This window comes from Akebia trifoliata, chromosome 8 (assembly GCF_017979445.1).
Source record: "Akebia trifoliata isolate Shusen 1 chromosome 8, ASM1797944v1, whole genome shotgun sequence".
NCBI lineage: Eukaryota > Viridiplantae > Streptophyta > Magnoliopsida > Ranunculales > Lardizabalaceae > Akebia > Akebia trifoliata.
Window position 1 is genome coordinate 42,766,852 of NC_141382.1, and position 24,581 is coordinate 42,791,432.

A 24,581-nucleotide genomic window follows, 5' to 3' on the forward strand; every position below is an offset into this window, starting at 1 on the left:
ATTTAAAAAAAAAATTAAAAATATTTAACAAGCAAAGGCCAACGATAAATGTATGTTTCGGAATTGTGTAGAGGTCCATATGGAGGCGAAAAAATCCACCACTATAAAGCTTGTTTTTCCACGCAGCTTAACTCCAGTATTTTTATTTTCCCAAGTCCAATGGGGGTTATAGCCCCCACTCGGCCTTATGTAGCTCCGCCCCTGATTTTGGGCAAATGGCTAAAGGATTTAAAATTGGATTCTCGAGTTATAATTATTTTGTTATGGTATTTACAATAATTATTTTCTATGCAATTTTATATAGTCTTTTTAACATCTTGAGTTTTATTTTCTCATATAAACAACTTGAATGTGATTCAGAAGTTAAAAGGAAAAGTTTCATGCATAAAAAATGAGGTAAAAATTTAGGTTTCCCTTTCTTCTCATAAGAGATTTAAAAAAAAAATGTAGAACTCCAAGATAGAGAAAGAGCTTAAACAAATATATTCATAGATACCCATTTCTTGAAATCTTCAATTTGTTTATTCTTGTTTTCTTTTTCTTTTTTTAATTGAATAATAGATCATAAAATAGGCCAAACTTTATCCAACTTCGGACGGACCTGAAATCGATTTGGATCCTCGAAAAATATCCAAATAAAAAAGGGGTTGAATATGGTTTGATGTCCTTGACACATCTCGGATCAAGGTAAAATATGGAGTGATCGCTGCATCTATTCGAATCCATATATATATATATATAGAGTTTGCCCATCGGAAATGGGTTTGGATCCTTGGAAAAGATATGAATGAAATATTAGAATTTTTAAATAATTGCAATAATTTTCTTTCCTTTAATTGACATGGTGATTTCTAGGATTATTTAGCAAACTTACTATTTTATTTCTTTCATCAACAAATTTAACGTTTGTTAATTGATTTTTGTTCTATATATTTGGCAAATCCATTTATCAAATATTTCCTGTCCTGTTTTCTTGTTATTTACTTTCATTTAGTTTTGTAAACAAGTTTGTTTAAGTATAAATTATCTTATTTCTCTTTTATCAGTTTTACTATGCCTCGTTATAATTTTAACAAAAAAGAAAGGCTAGAAATTCTAAGAATGTATTATCAAGAATTATACAATATCCATATGTCCTATATAAGAGAAAACAAACCCAGAGATGAGGAATATGAGGACAATTATCAAAGACTATATGAAATCAGACAAGAATATTTAAAGTTATTATTATTATAAATTTGTTTCAAAAATTTGAAGTAGAACTCACTTCTAGTTAAGATCATCAAAGACTATATGAAATCAGACAAGAATATTTAAAGTTATTATTATTATAAATTTGTTTCAAAAATTTGAAGTAGAACTCACTTCTAGTTAAGATCCTGTGTAAAATGGTACCAGAGCCAAGCTCTTACAGGAAGATAGTTTGACAAAGTAATTCCTAGTAAACTCATTTGAAAATTTTCGTCTGACCTAAGTCGCGTATCCCTCTTTTGGTCAGTTGACCTGTTCTCGGGAATAAATCGTTGACAGTCCAGAAAATTTATCCTTTGAAATTTACCATGAATTCCTTAGTCAAATTTATTTCTGGAAAGCATAGTTCAGATCCAGAAAATCCAGATGTCTTAAATATGGAAGAAAATTCTATTACAGATATTGAAACAAGTTTACATAATTGGAATATACCAAAGGTCCCAATTAAAAATATATATACGAAAGGAAACTTTCTCACAAAAATAGACTATACAATAAAGACATGTGAACAAACAATACCTTTATTAACAGATCATCAAACAATAGAATTATTTTCCAAAGAATCAATTTTAAGACATCAACGAAAACACAAGTTCTTACATATTGGATTAATTCAAGTAGGGATAAAACCCTTAACAAGAATAGGACTAAAAGCCTCAGTATTATTATGTCTTAGAGACAAAAGACATCTCAATTTTACGGATTCTCTATTAGGATTAGTAGAATCAAGTTTTTGTGATGGACCAATATATTTTGACAGTTTCCCAATTTTACAGTAGCCTTATCTGATCCAGGAATAATGAAAGTCTTAAGCCTTAATATACAAACCTCAGGATATAATATGATACCTGGATCCCAACCATTAGCCTTAGTATTTAGGATAGTATACAAAACAATGACTACAACAATAAACCCAGGAGCCCTGTCAAAACCATCTTTAAAAGGAGAAACTTTGTTATTACAAAGCAATATATATAAGTCAAATAAATTAGTCCCCAAAAAGATCTCTTGGAATGATGTCCAACTACCATCAACGTGGAATCTGACAGGAGAAGGTCAATCACAAATACCAGAAAATAAAGAGCCAGAGACAATAATCCAATATCCAAATGGAAACATAGAAATAAACTTTTCCTCATTCAAAAGATCAATTATACTCACAGATGAAACAAGCTCTGTAACCACAATACCACTAACAGAAAATTTAATCCCAACAAGGTCATCCTTAAGTAGAGCCTCAACAAGTAAAGATTTAAAGTTCAAAGGAATCAAAGATGAAACAATCCCAATAGCATATTATCATGATCCTAGAAAATTAAATACTCAATCTCCCAATACTTCACCTACCCAGTCACAAATGAATGATGACCTGCCACAGCTACAATCCAAGTTGGCAGGAGCTTCATCAAAGGCTGAGATGCGCAAACATCTGCTTGAAGCATTATCTCAGGTAGATGAAGATGAAGAAGCTAATTCTATACCAGATTTTCTTACCAGAGAATTTTTACAAGGCAAACAAGATGAGTGAAAATCCATTAAAACCTAAATCCAAGAGCTCTTATGCAATGGCAACAGCCACTCCAGCGAAAATAACTCCAGTAAATCCCCTCCAATTTGGATCACCAAGTAACCGTCCAACAAGTTTCAAGTCTTAGGTACCACAAGTCCAATAAAATCCTACTCAGGATCCATGACAACTTCTTCAAACCAAGAACCAGAACCAACATCTCCTTTTTCCCTAAGGCCTCAATACATCTACAAACCCAATTTAAGCCCAATAATGACAATAGAACCGGAATTAAAGAAATCATGCCCAAAAACACTTGCTCAATCAATCTTTGTTAAACCAAACCATTTTATTTCTTCTGTCCATACCAAGACCCAAAAATTTTATGAGTTTATCCTCGTAGACTTAGACTCTGCTCTCATCACCCATACTCCAGACAAAAATGACCCAAATAGAATCTCCCACTCTAAATGCCAGATTCTAAAAATCCTTACTCTCACCACTTGGGGACAGAACCCCAATACCATGAAAAAATTATCTCAACCTTTCAATCCACAATATTACAATTACTGGGATTACCAAAAAGCCTGGTTCAATACCTTTACCTTCCAAAATGATCAGTATAACCATTCCTGGTTTTTCCTATTCAACAATCAAATCAAAATCCAATTCCCAAATTGGTTCGCGGAATGGTGGAACCAATATGGACCCATTCCAGCTATCCTCCCGGCACCAGTACAGGAAGGATTCCAATATTTCATCCAAAATTTCATGGCCCCAGATCATCTAAGCCAGACTCCCAATCTGTTAACCTTCTTTGCTCAATTTTTCCTAGCATGGATTTGCTGCTGGGAATACTGCATAGGTTCAATATCTCAATTCCACCCAATACCAGCATTCTCAAGAAAATTTAAAGTCAAATGGTGGGTAAATTTACAATTTGACAAAGCCACTAAAGTAGGGGTGACAGCTTGGTTACACAGTCATCCCCAACAATCAAGAATAACTGCACCAAGTTCGTCAGACTTCCCACTATCCAAGTCACAGCTACAATCCAAGTTGGTAGGAGCTTCATCAAAGGCTGAGATGCGCAAACATCTGCTTGAAGCATTATCTCAGGTATATGAAAATGAAGATCCGTATGAAGATATATGTTTTTAATTGGGACCTTTGGTATATTCCAATTATGTAAACTTGTTTCAATATCTGTAATAGAATTTTCTTCCATATTTAAGACATCTGGGTTTTCTGGATCTGAACTATGCTTTCCAGAAATAAATTTGACTAAGGAATTCATGGTAAATTTCAAAGGATAAATTTTTCGGACTGTCAACGATTTATTCCCGAGAACAGGTCAACTGACCAAAAGAGGGATACGCGACTTAGGTCAGACGAAAATTTTCAAATGAGTTTACTAAGAATTACTTTGTCAAACTATCTTCCTGTAAGAGCTTGGCTCTGGTACCATTCTACACAGGATCTTAACTAGAAGTGAGTTCTACTTCAAATTTTTGAAACAAATTTATAATAATAATAACTTAAATATTCTTGTCTGATTTCATATAGTCTTTGATGATCTTAACTAGAAGTGAGTTCTACTTCAAATTTTTGAAACAAATTTATAATAATAATAACTTTAAATATTCTTGTCTGATTTCATATAGTCTTTGATAATTGTCCTCATATTCCTCATCTCTGGGTTTGTTTTCTCTTATATAGGACATATGGATATTATATAATTCTTGATAATACATTCTTAGAATTTCTAGCCTTTCTTTTTTGTTAAAATTATAACGAGGCATAGTAAAACTGATAAAAGAGAAATAAGATAATTTATACTTAAACAAACTTGTTTACAAAACTAAATGAAAGTAAATAACAAGAAAACAGGACAGGAAATATTTGATAAAAGATTACCTAAAATAGTTTCTTCTCTGGATTGTTGTTGGTAAAAGGTTGTTGGTGCAAAGTGATTGGCTCAAAGAGAGATACTTTGAGTGTTTGGTTTGGAAGGTTGGGATTTTCAAAGGTTTCTTTTCTCAGAAGCTTTCAGGTAATTTTCGGATACTTGAAACTGAAGTTTTCTTTTCTTTTTATAGACCACGGACTTGAAACAAATTATTTTAAGTTCGAATAGTCTTTGATTTGGATTTTGACACTTGGCTCCTTCTTTTGGTTTGATAAGGATTGTCTTTTTTGAAAGTAAGATAATGGGATTTTCTTTTTTGACAGGATAAGCTTATGGGATCAACTTTCGAGGGACATAAAGTTTGATAGGATTATGATGGATAGATAGGTTAATAGGTGTGTTTAGAACAGGTGGCTTGTTTTCCTCCAGGGAAGATACTATTTAAATATTTCTTTTTATCAAATATTGCTTCTTATCTCTAACAGCACATGGGCGGCTGCCTTTGGACGGTTTCCCACTAGAGATAATTATTTTGACAAACTTGACTTTCGACTTTCTTGAAGGTTCTTGAAGGAAACTCAATTATTGTTGATTACTTGACTTGACTTCTTGACTTTCTTGAAGGTTCTTGAAGGAAACTCAATTATTGTTGATTGCTTGACTTGACTTCTTGACTGGTCTTCTTGACTTTCTTGTTTTCTTTACAATTCTGGAAAATGACATGGAGGTAAAAACAAAGTCTATAAACCAAAACAATCATCCTTCTATTATAAAAGTACTCCAAAACAACAAAAGAAAAGACCTTTTGAACGTTTTGAACGTTCGAAACAAACAAAGCAAAAAAGAAAAATACCCATATGTTTCAAATGTGGAAAGACAGGACACTATAAAAACCAATGTAAAGTAAAACAAAAAATAAATGATCTAGAACTAGATGAAGATTTGAAAGAACAATTAGAAAATCTGATGATAAATTCTGATTACAACAGCACTAGCAGGAGCCAAGAAGAAAATATAATTGAAGATATAACATCGAGCTCTAGTGAACAAAATGAAAAGCAACAATCATTACAATTTTGTAACACAACCTGTAAATGTAAGTCAATAAACACTTTAACCAGAGAACAAAGAGTATTATTCGACTACATAGACAAGATACAAGACCCAGAATTACAAAAGGGATACTTACTACAATTAAGAGAAACAATAAAGAAAGAAGACACAAAACCTCTAAACTTGCAAGGATATAATCTCCAAGAAATATTCAAAAGGATTAAAACACCGGAAAAGAAATAACAATTCAAGACTTGCAAAGAGAAGTAAACCAGATCAAAGAAGAAATAAAAAGATTACACATCATAAATAAAGGACAACAAGAACAGATAGATCTCTTGAATTTTAATAAGCTAAAGCAAAAAGAAGTAATACAAGAAGAGGAACAAACAGAAGAACACTTTATCCAAATAATTAACAAAATACAATTCCAGAAATGGTTTGTTAATATAGAATTAGTAATAAACAAAGAATTCACAATCACAATTGTTGCTTTAGTAGATTCAGGAGCAGATTTAAATTGCATACAAGAAGGGATAATACCAACAAAATACTTTGAGAAAACTACAGAAGGAATATCAACCGCAAATGGCTCAAGCTTAAAAATAAAATACAAGCTTACCAATGTCCATATTTGTAACCAAGGAATTTGCATAAATACTCATTTCATCCTAGTAAAAAATTTGACCCAGTTTGTAATTTTAGGCACACCATTTTTAGCATTAATACAACCCTTCATAGTAGACTCGAAAGGAATAAAATGCAAATTATTAGAACAAGATGTACAGTTTGAATTTATACAAGAACCCCAAGAAAATGAACTAGATATAATAAAAAACAGAACCATAACAAAGACAATTAACCTAATAAACAAAAAGAAGAAGCAGATAAAGTTTCTGAAGCAAGAAATAAATTCATTAAGAATTGAAGAACAGCTACGAGATCCCGGATTGCAAACAAAAATACAAAAATTTAAACAAAATCTTGAAAAGGAAGTATGTTCTAATCTACCCAATGCCTTCTGGCATAGGAAACAACATGAGGTCCATTTACCATATGAACCAAACTTCATAGAAAAGGAAATCAAGACAAAAGCAAGACCTATTCAAATGAAAAAAGAAGATTTAGAGTACTGCAAGAAAGAGATACAAGATTTATTAAACAAGAAACTTATCCGACCAAGTAATTCCCCTTGGAGCTGCCCTGCCTTTTATCTTAGAAAACATTCAAAAATAGAAAGAGGAGCACCCAGATTAGTAATTAATTACAAACTCCTAAACGAAGCCCTTAGATGGATAAGATACCCAATACCCAATAAAAAGGATTTATTAAACAGACTATATGAAGCCACTATTTTCTCTAAATTCGACATGAAATCAGAGTTTTGGCAGATAAAAATAATAGATAAGGATAGATATAAGACAACATTCACAGTACCATTTGGACATTATGAATGGAATGTAATGCCATTTGATTTAAAAAATGCCCCCAGTGAATTCCAAAAAATCATGAATGACATTTTCAATCAATTTTCAAAATTTATCATAGTATACATTGATGATGTCCTTATATACTCAAAATCAATAGACCAACATTGGAAACACTTAGAAGCCTTTGTCAATACCATTAAACTTAATGGATTAGTCATTTCAGCTCCAAAAATAGTTCTATTCCAGACCCAAATAAAATTCTTAGGACATAATATCAAAGATGGAACAATAATCCCAATAGAAAGGTCATTACAGTTTGCAGACAAATTTCCTAATGAGATTAAGGACAAAAAATAGCTACAAAGATTTTTAGGAAGTCTAAATTATATAAGAGACTTTTACCACAATCTCCACATCATAGCAAAACCTTTATTTCAAAGATTAAGAAAGAAAACTCCAGAATTGACCAAAGAACATACAGAAGCTGTCAAACAGTTAAAATTAAGATTAAAAGAAATACCCTGTTTAAATATCCCAAATCCTCAATCATTAAAGATAGTGGAAACTGATGCAAATGATATAGGATATGGAGGAATACTAAAGCAAGAAATGGATAAAAAACAAGAACAATTAGTAAGATACACCTCAGGAATTTGGAACCCCACACAACAAAAGTATTCTACGGTCAAGAAGGAGATTTTATCCATCGTTTTATGTATTTCCAAATTTCAAGATGATTTGCTCAATCAAGAATTTGTTTTAAGAATAGATTGTAAATCTGCAAAATTTATTTTAGAAAAAGATGTCAAAAATATTACTTCAAAACATATTTTTGCCAGATGGCAAACTATATTATCTATTTTTGATTTCAAAATAGAATACATAAAAGGAGAAGCTAATTCTATACCAGATTTTCTTACCAGAGAATTTTTACAAGGCAAACAAGATGAGTGAAAATCCATTAAAACCTAAATCCAAGAGCTCTTATGCAATGGCAACAGCCACTCCAGCGAAAATAACTCCAGTAAATCCCCTCCAATTTGGATCACCAAGTAACCCGTCCAACAAGTTTCAAGTCTTAGGTACCACAAGTCCAATAAAATCCTACTCAGGATCCATGACAACTTCTTCAAACCAAGAACCAGAACCAACATCTCCTTTTTCCCTAAGGCCTCAATACATCTACAAACCCAATTTAAGCCCAATAATGACAATAGAACCGGAATTAAAGAAATCATGCCCAAAAACACTTGCTCAATCAATCTTTGTTAAACCAAACCATTTTATTTCTTCTGTCCATACCAAGACCCAAAATTTTTATGAGTTTATCCTCGTAGACTTAGACTCTGCTCTCATCACCCATACTCCAGACAAAAATGACCCAAATAGAATCTCCCACTCTAAATGCCAGATTCTAAAAATCCTTACTCTCACCACTTGGGGACAGAACCCCAATACCATGAAAAAATTATCTCAACCTTTCAATCCACAATATTACAATTACTGGGATTACCAAAAAGCCTGGTTCAATACCTTTACCTTCCAAAATGATCAGTATAACCATTCCTGATTTTTCCTATTCAACAATCAAATCAAAATCCAATTCCCAAATTGGTTCGCGGAATGGTGGAACCAATATGGACCCATTCCAGCTATCCTCCCGGCACCAGTACAGGAAGGATTCCAATATTTCATCCAAAATTTCATGGCCCCAGATCATCTAAGCCAGACTCCCAATCTGTTAACCTTCTTTGCTCAATTTTTCCTAGCATGGATTTGCTGCTGGGAATACTGCATAGGTTCAATATCTCAATTCCATCCAATACCAGCATTCTCAAGAAAATTTAAAGTCAAATGGTGGGTAAATTTACAATTTGACAAAGCCACTAAAGCAGGGGTGACAGCTTGGTTACACAGTCATCCCCAACAATCAAGAATAACTGCACCAAGTTCATCAGACTTCCCACTATCCAAGTCACAGCTACAATCCAAGTTAGCAGGAGCTTCATCAAAGGCTGAGATGCGCAAACATCTGCTTGAAGTATTATCTCAGGTAGATGAAGATGAAGATCCGTATGAAGACTTTACCCCTCTCAATGAAGATGATTGTGAAGGCATCCTTCCTCCATGTCATTTTCCAGAATTGTAAAGAAAATAAGAAAGTCAAGAAGACCAGTCAAGAAGTCAAGTCAAGCAATCAACAATAATTGAGTTTCCTTCAAGAACCTTCAAGAAAGTCAAGAAGTCAAGTCAAGTAATCAACAATAATTGAGTTTCCTTCAAGAACCTTCAAGAAAGTCGAAAGTCAAGTTTGTCAAAATAATTATCTCTAGTGGGAAATCGCCCAAAGGCAACCGCCCATGTGCTGTTAGAGATAAGAAGCAATATTTGATAAAAAGAAATATTTAAATAGTATCTTCCCTGGAGGAAAACAAGCCACCTATTCTAAACACACCTATTAACCTATCCATCCATCCTAATCCTATCAAACTTTATGTCCCTCGAAAGTTGATCCCATAAGCTTATCCTGTCAAAAAAGAAAACCCCATTATCTTACTTTTAAAAAAGACAATCCTTATCAAACCAAAAGAAGGAGCCAAGTGTCAAAATCCAAATCAAAGACTATTCGAACTTAAAATAATTTGTTTCAAGTCCGTGGTCTATAAAAAGAAAAGAAAACTTCAGTTTCAAGTATCCGAAAATTACCTGAAAGCTTCTGAGAAAAGAAACCTTTGAAAATCCCAGCCTTCCAAACCAAATACTCAAAGTATCTCTCTTTGAGCCAATCACTTTTCACCAACAACCTTTTACCAACAACAATCCAGAGAAGAAACTATTTTAGGTAATCTTTTATCAAATATTTCCTGTCCTGTTTTCTTGTTATTTACTTTCATTTAGTTTCGTAAACAAGTTTGTTTAAGTATAAATTATCTTATTTCTCTTTATCAGTTTTACTATGCCTCGTTATAATTTTAACAAAAAAGAAAGGTTAGAAATTCTAAGAATGTATTATCAAGAATTATACAATATCCATATGTCCTATATAAGAGAAAACAAACCCAAAGATGAGGAATATGAGGACAATTATCAAAGATTATATGAAATCAGACAAGAATATTTAAAGTTATTATTATTATATATTTGACAAATCCATACTTGAGTCTGGAATAAGTTGAATTTAGTGCAAACTAATATTTTAAAGACTTCAAATCACACAGCAAGGGTTAGGTATGGCAATGGATCGGGTTTTGACTAGGTTTGGTGTTGTGCATTGAAAATTCAACCAATAAGATCAAGTCATGTGGATCCAAAAAATCAAATCATGAAGACCAGAATTGAAAGAGTTAGAATTAACATGTGACAACCAATTGAAGCGCACGACTCAAACTCGTATGACATATACCAAGAGATTGAGCTGCGTTACTCAAATTCGTGCAGCATGGCACAAGTTTAACTCCCATCAATTAAAAATATTGGAAAGTTATAAACGGTAAAAAATCAGTCCATTCCAAAACTTTTAACTCCATCAAAATAAGTTGAAGAATCGTTCATCGTCTATTTTTTTTTGTAAATCACTGTTGATGAGGTTAGAAGTTTTGGAATCCACCACTATTAGAGAATTCAACTCAACAAAAACTGAACTATTTAAATAATTTTGTAAGTAGGAACATGGCTCTGATACCATTTTTACGTCAGAAGAAGTAAAGTAATACATAACTGAATCTTTGAAAATATAAGAAAATCTAACATTCTAAGATAAAAAGTATTATTACCAGAATAGTTGCTGGATGTTGGAGAAGGTGACCGTAGGATACTGGTTGGGTAGAGAAAGAGACATGGGAGTTTGTAAGTGAAATTCCTGAGACCTCGTGAGGGAAAGGTTTCTGAATTTATAGAAGTAGAATTGAAAATAAAATTTTAAAATCCGAATAGTAATGATAGATGCTGTCATCTCGCTATTGGACCGACACATGAGACACAGTTTGAGAGGTTTATCCACGATCACTGTAGAAGATAGGTGTCCTATCAACTCTAGAGTAAAGAGAGAAGGGATCTGCTTTAACTGAGTAGGAAAATAAAATAAAAAATTACATCAAATCTACTTTTAACTGTAGATGAATAATAATTGTAATTATTTTGCTGAGCTGGCATATGACACGTGAGGGCGTGTGTCTGTCTTGTGATTATCCGACGTGGGTCTTTGGCATAATGTCGACTGGATTGCTGACTGGATGGACAACGGTATCGTAAAAATACTGTAGTGAGTACGCAATGTAGCAGAACTGTTGTATCTGAGAAAAAAATCTTATTGTAGCATTCTTCTTCTCCTGAAACTTGAGAGAGGGCTCCTAATAACTGTTGTTTATACTCATTCCTAAAGGGAATTTTGTTGGACTGGGAAACTGGATTTTTGATAAATAAAGATGGGACTGTAACCAAAATTCTATTTTATCTGGTGTCAGCATGATTAAAATTTAAGTTATCCCACCATATTACTTTAAATTTTCTGGGTAAATAGGAGAATGGTTGTACTTGGGAAAGTGATCCAACTGAATATTCTCATTGGGAAATTGAGGCAAGATAAAAGTGAGCAAAAACATGAAGAGTGGTGGAAGATCCATTGTACTTTGTTAGAAAAAAAAAAAACCTATGATCCGAAGTGTAAATCAAATTTGGATTGGATTGGATTGATTTCGGATTAAGGATGAAATGGAATGAATCGGATTTGGTTCACATATTTATTGATCCTCTAAGATTGGGTACATGTGTAAGAATAATTTGGATTGGTATTGGAGTGGTACTGATCCAGTATCAAACCGATCCGTTGCCAGCCCTACTTTTGGGTTGCCATCAAATTCAATTACAACTCTTGATATGGTTTGTTTTTATTATTTTCCTTTTGGGTTTATTGTATTTTTGAAGGGCACCGACACCCAGCTGTATGTGTGCCATGTGTTCTCATATTCGACATCCTGCATGTATGCCATTTGTGATCATATTTCAGATTAAATAGCATAGTTTATATCGTCCGTCGTAATAAATATGTTGATCTTGTAATATATCACAATCACTTTTGAAGGGTCTTGGATTTTGGGGGGGGGAACTTATTTTCTTATTTTTTTTGGGCGAGAGGTGAAATAGTTCAAAATAACATTTCTATTTCAAAGGTGGAATCATGCACATTATTGGTAAGGTATGTATTCTAAAGCTAATGTTTTTCTTAGTTGATCCAATGATGGAAGACATTCACCTTTCCTTACAGTTATCCTCCATCTCGATCTTAAAGCTCAATTGGTTGACACAAGATTGAAAAGGCATAAGGTCACATGTCTGATCCCATCTCCCAAAATATTAAATGGTAAGATTATTTTTCAGAACAATACGTTTGCTTGATCTAGAAAATATAAATCCATACAAGTTTACACATTGAATGGTGTTTTTAGCAAACAACATCAAATTCAGAGATCAATGGCTCTAGCAAGACCAATAGCTTTATTCTCACATTCTCGATGCTCCTCCTCTGGATTATTGTCAGCGACAATGAATATTTATTAATTGATTCTTATTTACATAAATGGAAAATTTATAAATTGGTAAGGAATGAGTTGAATCAAGCTTAGATCTTGACCTGATTATATAATTGTTTGTTATGTTTGATAAACTTACTTTTGTACAAACTAATATTCAAAACACTCTAAATCAGATAATAGTTTCGGGCTTTAGAATTAATTTTACCAAGTCAAAAATAAGCTTTCTTAGGACTTTCCAAAACTGAAATTTTCGCTACAATCATGGATTTCTATGCTTCTGGGAAGCCACTGTTTCTGGACTCCAATGATGTATCTTTTATGGACACAGCTATCATGAGGTATCCTTCCAAAGTACCTTCTCTCTACCTTGTTCTTCATAGAACTTTTCAAATCAATGATATCTGAGACTTGTTAACGTATCAGAATTCAAATCCTTCACCAAAATACAAAGTCATCTAATCAGAAAAGATCCTTTTCAATGGATTAATTTTTTCTAAAATTTATTAGAATAATATTATGACATGTGGCATACTTCCTTGGGCTAAAGAACTGCAAGTAGGATTGTCAATGGATCTGATCATACCCGTATAATTTTGACTCTGAATCAATGTTTTGAATTTCAATAAGGTTTCGAACTGATATCTTATTGGATCAGATATGGATCAACCATGTCCCAAGCCGATAATATGTTAAAAAGTATAAAAATTATAATGTAAATTTGTTGATATATATATATATGGGTCCCGATCGGCACCCAACCATTTGCCCAACATGTTTTGTCTTACATAGGTTATAAGTTTTGGAATAGGCTGATTTGGTGAGGATGATCTCTATGGTGAGAAGATCATCCTCACCAAAAATCAGCTCATTCCAAAACTTTTAATTCCATCACAAATGGTTTACAAAAAATGGACGGTTCACGATTTTTCAACTTATAAACATGGGGTAAGAAATTTTGGAATGGACTGATTTTTGGTGATGATGATCTTCTAACCGTAGAGATCATCCTTACTAAAGAACATTTTCCTATATATAGGGAAATGTTCAGCACCCAATCATTTTTGTCTTACATGAGTTAGAAGTTTTGGAATGAGTTGATTTTTGGTGAGGATGATCTCTATGACGAGGAGATCTTCCTCACCAAAAATCAGTTCATTCCAAAACTTCTAATCCCATCACAAATGCTTTACAAAAAATGGACGGTCCACAATTTTTCAACTTGTAAACATGGGGTTAGAAGTATTGGAATGAACTGATTTTTAGTGAGGATGATCCTCTCACCATAGAGATCATCCTCACAAAAAATTAGTCCGTTCCAAAACTTCTAACCCATGTAGGACAAAAATGGTTGGGCAAATTATTGGGTAAATGGTTGGGTGCCGAACGGGATACATATATATATATATATAATATATATATATATAAAGCTTATTTAGATTTTGTAGATAAAATTGTGATGACCGATCCAAATCTCATTGTTAATTAATTGGATCTGGATCTTAATATGGATCTTAATATTAAGATCCAATAAAACTCGATTTGATAAGGTTCGATCCGATATTTATTGTACCAAACCGGGCCTAATTCATTGACAGCCTTACATGATAGTCATGTGACGCTCAAGTAATGAAATTGTCCTCCTTAAATGGGTTGAAAAAGACCGAAATAACCTCCATAAAAAATTAATTGACTAGTGAATTCCAGGTTGGAGCTTATTGTGTGCCACATGTCAGCATATTCAATGTCCTGCATGAGTGCCATTTGTGAACATATTTTAGAGTAAATGACATGGGAAATGTTCAGCACCAAACATTTTGACAAAACATTTTTCAAAACATGGGTTAGAAGTTTTGGAATTGACTGATTTTTGGTCATCCTTACCGAAAATCAGCTCATTCCAAAACTTCTAACTCCATAAAAAATGATTTACAAAAAATGGACGGTCCACGATTTTTCAACTTATAAACATGAGACTAGAAGTTTTGGAATGGGTTGATTTTTGATGAGGATGATCTCCTCACTGTAGAGATCATCCTCACCAAAAATCAGCCCATTCCAAAACTTTTAACTCATGTAGGACAAAAATGGTTAGTTAAAATGTTGGCCAAAATGTTTGGTGTTGAACGGACCAAAATGACATAATTTGTATCACCCCTTGTTATAAATATGTTAATATTAAACTACTATTACAATCACTTTCAAAGGGCCTTGGATTGGGAATCCAAATTGTTTTCTTCAATTTTTGGGTAAACTAATTTAAGTTTCATTTTTTGTGGGCGAGAGGTGCTATAGTTCGAAAAAAAAAGAAAAAAAAAATTCTATTTCAAAGGTGTAATCATGCATATTATTGATATATAAAAATTGATTTGGATCCTCGAAAAATATCCAAATAAAAAAGGGGTTGCATATGGTTTGATGTCCTTGATACGTCTTGGATCAAGGTAAAATATGGAGTGATCGCTGCATCTATTCGAATCCATATATATATATATATATATATATAGAGAGAGAGAGAGAGAGAGAGAGAGAGAGAGAGAGAGAGAGTTTGCCCATCGGAAATGGGTTTGGATCCTTGGAAAAGATATGAATGAAATATTAGAATTTTTAAATAATTGCAATAATTTTCTTTCCTTTAATTGACATGGTGATTTCTAGGGTTATTTAGTAAACTTACTATTTTATTTCTTTCATCAATAAATTTAACGTTTGTTAATTGATTTTTATTCTATATATTTGGCAAATCCATGCTTGGGTATGAAATAAGTTGAAATTTAGTGCAAACTAATATTTCAGATACTTCAAATCACACAGCAAGGATTAGGGATGGCAATGGATCGGGTTTCAACTAAGTTTGGTGTTGTGCATTGAAAAATCAATCAATAAGATCAAGTCATGTGGATCGAAAAAATCAAATCACGAAGCCCAAAATTGAAAGAGTTAGGATTAACATGTGACAACCAACTGAAGCGCACAACTCAAATTTATATGGCATATACCAAGATATTGAGCTGCATTTCTCAAGTTCGTGCAGCATGGCACAAGTTTAACTCCCATCAATTAAAAATATTGGGAAGTTATAAACGGTAAAAAATCAGTCCATTCCAAAAATTTTAACCCTATCAAAATAAGTTGAAGAATCGTTCATCGTCTATTTTTTTTTTATAAATCACTGTTGATGGGGTTAGAAGTTTGACTGATTTTTTGCAAGGATGATCTCCTCACCACAGAGATCATCTTCACCAAAAATCAGTCCATTCCAAAACTTTTAACCTGTATAATACAAAAGAAATTAGCTATGATATGGAGTGCTCTTAATCATAATTGGGATGCATTTAACATTATCTTTTTTTGTTTTTGTTTTTTTTGTTTTGCATAATTTTGGATTTGCTCACAATTCAATGGCAACTCTTGGTATGTATTTTTTATTTTCCTTTTATTAGGGTTATTTGTATTTTTGAAGTGCACCGTATGTCTAAAATAACTTAATTTTTTATTTATTTTTGTAATAAAAGAATTTTAAGTGGGGCCGGGCCATTAAATCACCAAAAATAAAGGGTTTGTCGTATTGAATCAGTTAGCGGGGCCCACCACCGATCCCAAACCTGTAACTTGATCAAGAAAGAATCCATCAATTCTCTGCTATAAATACGTGTGTACGTAGTAAGTCTTCGGCCTTCCCATCTTTCTCTATGTTTCTTTCTCCTGCGACTGCGAGAGGTAGACGAAAGTGTTTGTATACTTCATCTATTCCACCGGTTTCATACTTAAATTGATAGATAGATAGATGTTTATCAATATTAGTATGAAATCTGTGAAATACACGAAGTTTATTACACTAATTCACGGTAACAACAAGAAAGACATCGATTGATTGATCGAATTATTTGTAAGTATATTCAAAACCTTTGTTTCGTTCTCTAATCTCTACATAAATTACGATACTTAACTGATTTGGGGATTAAGATTTATTTTAAAATCTATGGTTTAATTAAGGGTTGAGTTTATACGATCACGGTTAGGTTTTGAACCATAGAGTTTTAGGGTTGAGGCGACATGATTAAATTTAAATTATATAATTACGTTAGGGTAACTTTGCTTGTGTCCCAAACCTAGATAAATGGTTGTGATTATAGGTCATACGATTTAGGGATTAAGAGGTTTGCTTTAGACATTAAGTTTTAGGGTTTAGGTCATAGGTTACAAGTTTTGGGGTAGTTTTTTCATTTAAGGATTGAGGTTATATGATTAGGGTTAGGTTAGGGTAATTCCGCCAATATAGTATTAGTTTACACTAGGACCTAGATCAAATCTAATTTTGAGTTGGATCCCCTACATTGCCACCCCCCCCAACGCACGCACACAGAACCAAATAAAATAAATTGTTTCTTATTTCTTACTTTCAACACATTTGGTTCCATGGGAGATGCGTCCATCGCCTTCTTCATAAGTTGCATCCGCATTCTTAATGATGTTGGAATAAACCTTCCTCGTGCGACTCTTTAGCTTGGGTTTTAGAACAACGTTCTATTATTGCCGTATTAGGTCCTCAATATTACATTCACAGCCTTGCACGAGCTCAGTCACAAACATCCGTAGGACAGCCATGGCCAAGTAACTAATGTAAAGGAATGCCATTTCTCTCTTTCAGTAAGCTCTATGTTATGTGAGAGTTGAATAGTGTGTGAGGTCATCCGTGGACCATCGCCAGTGTTATAGAATTTTTTTTGGGTGATTTAAGTATACCCTTCCAAGTTTTGGTGAATATTTGAGATACCCATTTGACGTAGTGTGTTTAAAGATTCTAAATGTTTAAATCATTGGGTTTTGCTTGAAATTTTTTTTTATTTAGGTTTTTAGAGTTACTATTGGAGTTCTTGCAGGCTTTTTCAGAACAACATGTCAAGATCAATCCCATTAGAGATTGGGAGGCTCTCAAACCTTCACACTTGATCTTTCCCTATGGTACGATGTTCTATTTAGATTATGCTTTTGGTCATGCTTTTAGTTACATGGTGGATTAATCTAGGGATGGTGGACTTGGTAGGTTTTGTTTTGTTGTCTAAGTGTCTAACCATAATGACATTGTTACATACTCAAGATATAGTGTCAGAGATACAATATTATCATTTTTAAAATATCCAAGTTGATCTAACCTCTTATAGTTAACAAAACTCATCAATTTTCAGTATCTTTGGGTTAGTCTTGTTCCAACAGCAGATAATGGTGAGAACTACGGAGTTTCTGGACTAGAAAATGATTTCCTCCAAGGGCATGGTCTACTCGGAGATGACAAGCAGATATGCAGTGCTGATGAAAACAAACCCCTTGAAGATGAATTGAGTGCAGTTCCTGAGGATATTGACATAGAGGTTGGATGCCAAATACATGAGCCAAAAGATGAGGGATTGCAGTACAAAGCCCAAACATCTGAATTTGTATTCCCCAGTGCAATTGTTGGAGATGGAGCAGAAGAGAGAGAACAAATTGAAGATGCCAACGAATTGCTCGGAATTCAAATCTCTGGTACAGGTAACGAGGATCATCAAGAGGGGTTCCACATATTCTGAAGCATGTAATAATTCCGAAAGAAAAAATTCAAAATCTTCAGAAGAGAGCAGTGGAAGATGTTAGAAAATGCAAATAGAAGATGAGGCAGCAATAGATGCAACAGAAACATGCTTCACAGGCAACGCTGCTACAAGTGCTGAAGAAGAAAACACAATCATCGATTCAGGAAGTCATGACAACCAACAACCGCCCAAGATTTGCAACAATATGAGAAAACCAATCAGATGCAAGAGGCCTACTGAGGACTCAGAAGAATTGAAGTTCAACCCACGGAAGCCACGATTTCTGCCTGTAGAGTCCAATCCAGAAGCAGAAGAGGTTGATCTCAGGCATCAAATGATGGATGATAGGAAAAATGCAGACGAGTGGATGCCTGATTATGCACTCCGACGGGCTGTGACAAAACTTGCTCCTGCTCATAAAAGGAAGATGGCATTGCTTGTTGAAGCTTTTGAAACGGTCATGCCGATACCCAAATATGAAAGCCATCTGCAACAAACCACCAATGCTTTTGCTCATGCAAGACCCATTCAAGCTTGTAGTTAATGGAGATAATCCAGGCAAGACATCGACACCTTTGTTGGTAAACATTTGCATGGTTTTATGCATATGAGTATAATCTAATCTTTTCTCACTGTCAACATGCAGAGAATGACCATATGAAGCAGCTAAGTGTATTAACGCCATCATTAAATAACTGGACTGTTGCGTTAGCCTGAAGGTTGTGTGTTTGGAGTAAACTACTGGCTCTGGAGAGCAACTAACTTGTTGTTCATCATCAATCAGGACTGGTGGAGACATGGCAGCTAGATATAGGTACAGTAAAATGTGTTCAGTCCAAAATTATGTTAAACTTAAGTTATTTGATGGTTGAATGAATTAGGACTATTTGTTTGATGGTTCTTGTACTAAAAAGGGCTGAGTGTGTTGTTTAGTATCTTAATCCATCTGAATATTAGTAATTTATAATAGTGTCTGTTTCTTTTATAATTCTCTCTGTGTAGGCATTAGAGCAAAGTATACTTCAGGGCAATAGCAATTGCTGATATCATGGCCTGGTTGGCTATTTTTCATGAATGCCTTCAGTTCTCCCTTGGCCTACACATTAATATGAAATTGGTATCTAACATGGCTGTTAGGAGTAATAAGTTAGTAGTAGTAACAATGAAAAGAGATTTTAACCTTTAGACATTTTTTTTTTTTTTTAAGTTAAAATTTTATTATAAAAAGGAAAAAGGCTCGAGGTAACTCCAGAATTTAAATTAAAAAAAAAAAAAAAAAAAAAAGACAAATCTCCAAGTTACAAATGAGCTCATCTTACTACAAAATCCTCAAAGAAACACCCCTTAAACATTTTTGCCCAAATGAACATCAGCCCCAATACCGAGAGAATCAGATCATAAGTTTGGAATTCTTTCCTTAATTTGAAAGATCTGATGATTCCCGTCCTTCCATAAGCCCCAACAGATAGCAAAAGGAAGAAGACTCCACAGAATTCGCTTCGACATCCTTGGAGGTAAGCCCCAAAAGTCACAAGTCAAATAAGTCCCCAGTAGAACTTGGAAAACAACCAACCATCCCAAAGAGACCAAGGTCCTATGTGGATACACCTCTCCGCACAAGAGCAAAAGCTCAATCTCTCATTGCAAGAGCAAAAAACCTATTCGTGGAAGAGCAGGTTCTTGGAACTTCTTAACAAAAAGCAAAAAATCTCTCCTCGCAAGAGTAAAAACATCTCCGCTCAAGAGCAAAAACCTATCCAAACGTTTGCTAGCTCCCCACAGGAGCAGAAGTCGTCAAGAAGTTCTATCCAAATGCATAGTAAGGAAATGGGACAATGTAAAAGGAGATAATCAGCCATCTCTTGGTTTTTCAAGCAAAAAACAGAGATAGTAGTGGTAGGCAAACCAAATACATAGACCGCACTATAAAGAAACAGTCTCCATATCAACTGCCTCTAGTAAATGCTTGATGTTCCTCAATTCCCAATCATTGAGATGACATTTGAAGCTGAAGTCCCTCACCCTTTAGATTTCAACTAGTTTATGCATATAGAGGTTCTGTCTCTTTGTTAAAGGGGGAAAAAGTTGGATAGGTAAGCAAGTGAAGCTGAAGTTCTGATCCCAGGTCTCAAGTATTACCCCTTGCATTTTTAAAATTCTATTTTATTATTCAGTTCATCGATTCTATGGAGTTGCAATTCCAAGAAGGTAGTCAACTCTCATTTTTAAAGGAGTTACAACTCCAACCTATGCAGCAGGAATTTACATTTCCACACACAAATTTTTAATTATAAAAATTGAGTTGACTCACCAAAGGCATCTACAATATAAATCATTTAACTCACTTTACATTATTTATAATCTAAATTTATATTTAAAAAATTATAATTTTTTAATAAAATAAGATGATTAGAATATTGTATAAAATGAGTTGAATTTTCTCTGAAATTTGTAATGTGAATCCAAATTTAACAAGTTTGGACTCTTGGAGTAGATCCAAATAAAAATATGGGTTGATGTTCCTTAACTGAAGTTGGATCTGGGATCAGATACGGATCCATCCTTATATTCGCCTAGATATAAAAGATATAGTGCTTGAAAAAAAAATATTATTTTAAATATCTTTTATCGACTACTTTAATATAAGATGAATTCTTATAAAATAGATAAATTATAATAATAAAATAGAAGAATATAACATATAAGAAAGAAATATAATCAAAAAAATGTTGAACAGCCCAAAATTATCCGACCCAAATTAATTAATTCGGTCGAACGGATCTGAATCTGGATTTAGTGTAATCAATGATTTGGATATGATTTTAGCTAATAAGATCCGAGTCGAATAAAGATTCAGATAAAAAAATTGGATATGGATATTATTATATCCAGTCTGAAGCCAACTTATTTTAAGTCCTAGATTAGAATATGTTTCATCACAAAATCATATTTGTTTAAAATAATAAATATTTAAATTATCATAAATTAATTATTTTATCAAAATATATAAAACTCAATTTCCTCGGTTGAATTTTCACAACCATGATAATATTTTCAAGTAATAGAAAAGTCATATCGAATCTGAGTCAAATGCGAACAATTCATTGATTGATTTCCTACAATAAACCAAACACTCAGTCCAACTTCTACATGCAACTAATTGAGTTGAGGGTCAATCTGAACCCCAAGGAAGTCATTGCTTCGTGGAGTTTCAAACACTTGACCTACCCTTTTTGAGGAGTTTTTCAAGGCTCACTCGCCACTATGCCAACCCTCAGGGGTTAATTCAAATTAACAAATTTGAATTTTATGACATGGATCTCCACTCCAAGGTTTGATCCTTAACAAATTTAATAAAGTAAGATTTGATAGGTATCAAACTTCATAAATTAAGATTCCTTTGGAGTTGTCAGAACTACAACTGTTCTTTTGAATATGAGTTTTTCCATGAAATCTAAAAGACTGTAGTGTTGGATTGCCAATTTTATAATCCATGGGGCTCAAAGACCCTTAGTAAGATTTGAAATCTTACTAAGTTAATCGTAGTAGCCTGATTCCATAAAATAAGGTTTGTTCAGTAACAAACTTGATGAAGTAAGGGAGTTTTTGTAATAAAATCGTAACAGATGTAAATCTCTCTTTTGTCGTATTTTTTAAGGGCACCACATGTCCACATGACTTAAATAACTTAAAAAAGTTTATTTACTTTTATAATATGTAAAAGAATTTTAAGTGGGGCCGGGCCATTAAAGCACCAAAAATAAAGGGTTTGTCGTATTGAATCAGTTAGCGGGGCCCACCACCTATCCCGAACCTGACCAAGAATCCATCAATTCTCTTCTATAAATAAGGTATGTATGTATGTATGTAAGCAGGCCTTCCCATCTTTCTCTATGTTTCTTTCTCCTGCGACTGCGAGAGGTAAGAGGAAAGTGTTTGTATACTTCATCTATTCCACCGGTTTCATACTTAAATTTGATAGATAGATGTTCATCAATGTTAGTATGAAATCTGTGAAATATACGAAGTTTATTACACTAATTCACGCTAATAAGAAGAAAGACACCGATTGATCGAATTATATGTAAGTATATTCAAAACCTTTGTTTCGTTCTCTAATCTCTACATATATTACGATACTTAACTGCTTTAGGGATTAAGATTTATTTTAGAATTTAGGGTTTTATTAAGGGCTGAGATTATACTATCACGGTTAGGTTAGGGTAAATTTTATTTTAGACTATAGAGTTAAATTTAGGGTTGAGGCGACATGATTAAATTTAAATTAGGGTTACTTCATCTGTGTGATTGCCAGTCAGAACTATGATATTAAAGGGTTGAGGCTATAGTTTATAAGGTTTAGGTAATTAATTACAAGTCCTATTCTAGGGTTTAATGAAGCATTGACATTATATAATTACGATTAGGTTAGGGTAACTTCTTGCTTGTGTCCCAAACCCAGATAAATGGTTGTGATTATAGGTCATAGGATTTATGGATTAAGAGGTTTGTTTTAGACATTAAGTTTTAGGGTTTAGGTCATAGGTTACAAGGTTTAGGGGTAGTTTTTTCATTTAAGGATTGAGGTTATATGATTAGGGTAACTCCGCCAATATGGTGTTAGTTTACGCTAGGACCTAGATCAAATCTAATTTTGAGTTGGATCCAATATTGGCCCCCTTTACATAGAACTAAATAAAATAAATTGTTTCTTATTTCTTACTTTCAACACATTTGGTTCCAAGGGAGATACCTCGATCGCCTTCTTCATAGTGACGCACCACATTCATAAAATTTAAATTGATTTGTGCTAATTCTTTAGTGATTTACATATTAATTGGGGACGGCATTAGTAAAAGTTGGTGTGGCAAGATAGTCTCTTAATTACAGGCCATTTTAAAAAATACTTATGTAAATTTTTTGTGAGAAAAATTAATTTAAAATAAAAGTAGGGGAAAACTGTTTCTACTTATTGTTTATGCGGGAAGTAGAATTTCCGTCAAAAATTGATTATGAGATAAAAAAAACCCATTAGATTTCTCCGTAAGATTTTTGTTTTTAGGGTTTAGGATTTTATATGAGCTTAATCCTAATTGTAAACTACTGAAATTGTTTGAAAGGGTGTTATAATGTTACGTAATCTTGATTAATAACTTGACCCCAATCTTTGTAATGTTTGAATTGTGAGTTCAAATCTTTAATTGGGTGTGATAAGTAATTTAAAACATTGGGGTGTAATTTCGAATTGGAGCTCATTCGATTCTAGTCATTGACACCTGGCATGTGTGCCATGTGTAGGCATATTCGACATCCTGTATGCATGCCATGTATGAACATATGTTAAAAGACAGTTTATATCGCCTCTCATATAAATATATTGATCATCTTATGCTAATATCACAATCGTTTTTGAAGGGTTTTGGATCAAAACTCCAATCTTTTTCCCTTTTTGATTTTTGTTTTGTGGGTGAGTGGAGGAATAGTTTGGAACAAAATTTCTATTTCAGAGCTGACATCATACACATTGTTGATATGATGTGTATGTTAAGGTTAATGTGGAAGGTATTCGATTAGCTCAGTCATTGGACCTGCGGTGATTGCTCATTGTGAAAGTCAATTCACTATTAGCTATTCAAATCCTTAATAAGGAAATCATGTCCATGGCGAGTCAAGCCTTTAGCAAACAAAATCTGGGCCCTATGCTCTACATATGTCAACTTTCATTTCAATTCACTTTCAAAGAAACCAACAAGCTTGCAGACAGACTCGCTTCCGTACTAACTACTCAAGACACTAGGATTATTTTCACTTCTGATCTTCCAACTGAATTGATGTCCATTGTAAGGGAAGATGCCAATGGGACCTCCCTTATGTGAGATTGTAACTCACTTTTTTCTTATCTATATATTCTTGTCTGGGGATCTACCTTAACCCCCAATTTCTTGTCAAAAAATAAAATAAAATTCATCACATGTGATCGAATAATAGAAGTCATTTACCTTTCGTTACAATTATTCTCAATCTTGATGATGAAGTTTGCTTGGTTTGACAAACTTGGAAAAACTTCCAAGTCACATGTCTGATCCCATCTCCGAAACATTTAAAGTAGGTTCATCTTCTATTTAATAACTAGAGTTTGCCCATGCCTACAATGCGAGCATCCTCCTTAGAATTAGAGGGGTTTTATTGAAAAATGGGGTAAAGTAACTACATTGGACGGATGCTATGGAAAGAGAGGGGGAGGAAAGAAAAGATAATAAATGTGAAGGGAGTGAAGAGAAAATGGAATCTATTCCACTATACTTGCATGAAACGTTTATACCTCACAAA

The 24,581-nt window shown here is 33.5% G+C and overlaps 1 protein-coding gene and 1 long non-coding RNA gene across 5 annotated transcripts; one reads left to right on the forward strand and one right to left on the reverse strand.

Annotated features, from left to right (window-relative positions):
- Positions 1-4,893: 4,893 nt before the first annotated feature.
- On the reverse strand, positions 4,894-11,869 carry LOC147396953 (uncharacterized). The gene is made up of 3 exons (XR_015181118.1): positions 10,924-11,869; positions 9,857-9,954; positions 4,894-9,677 (listed from the first exon to the last, which is right to left on the reverse strand). It is a non-coding gene; the product is annotated as an uncharacterized LOC147396953 (long non-coding RNA).
- Positions 11,870-12,249: 380 nt separating this feature from the next.
- On the forward strand, positions 12,250-19,239 carry LOC147396954 (calmodulin binding protein PICBP-like). Of its 4 annotated transcripts, none has more exons than XM_086452295.1 (4): positions 12,250-12,344; positions 12,414-12,509; positions 17,882-18,809; positions 18,898-19,239. In XM_086452295.1, exon 3 carries the CDS (start codon positions 18,316-18,318, stop codon positions 18,793-18,795), a length of 480 nt encoding a protein of 159 aa, XP_086308421.1. In that variant the 5' UTR covers positions 12,250-12,344; positions 12,414-12,509; positions 17,882-18,315; the 3' UTR covers positions 18,796-18,809; positions 18,898-19,239. The 4 variants fall into 4 exon arrangements, 3 of the variants coding, with proteins under 3 accessions (XP_086308421.1, XP_086308422.1, XP_086308420.1); XM_086452296.1 differs by having other exon boundaries at positions 12,256-12,339; XR_015181119.1 differs by having other exon boundaries at positions 12,258-12,344; positions 12,438-12,509.
- Positions 19,240-24,581: the final 5,342 nt, after the last annotated feature.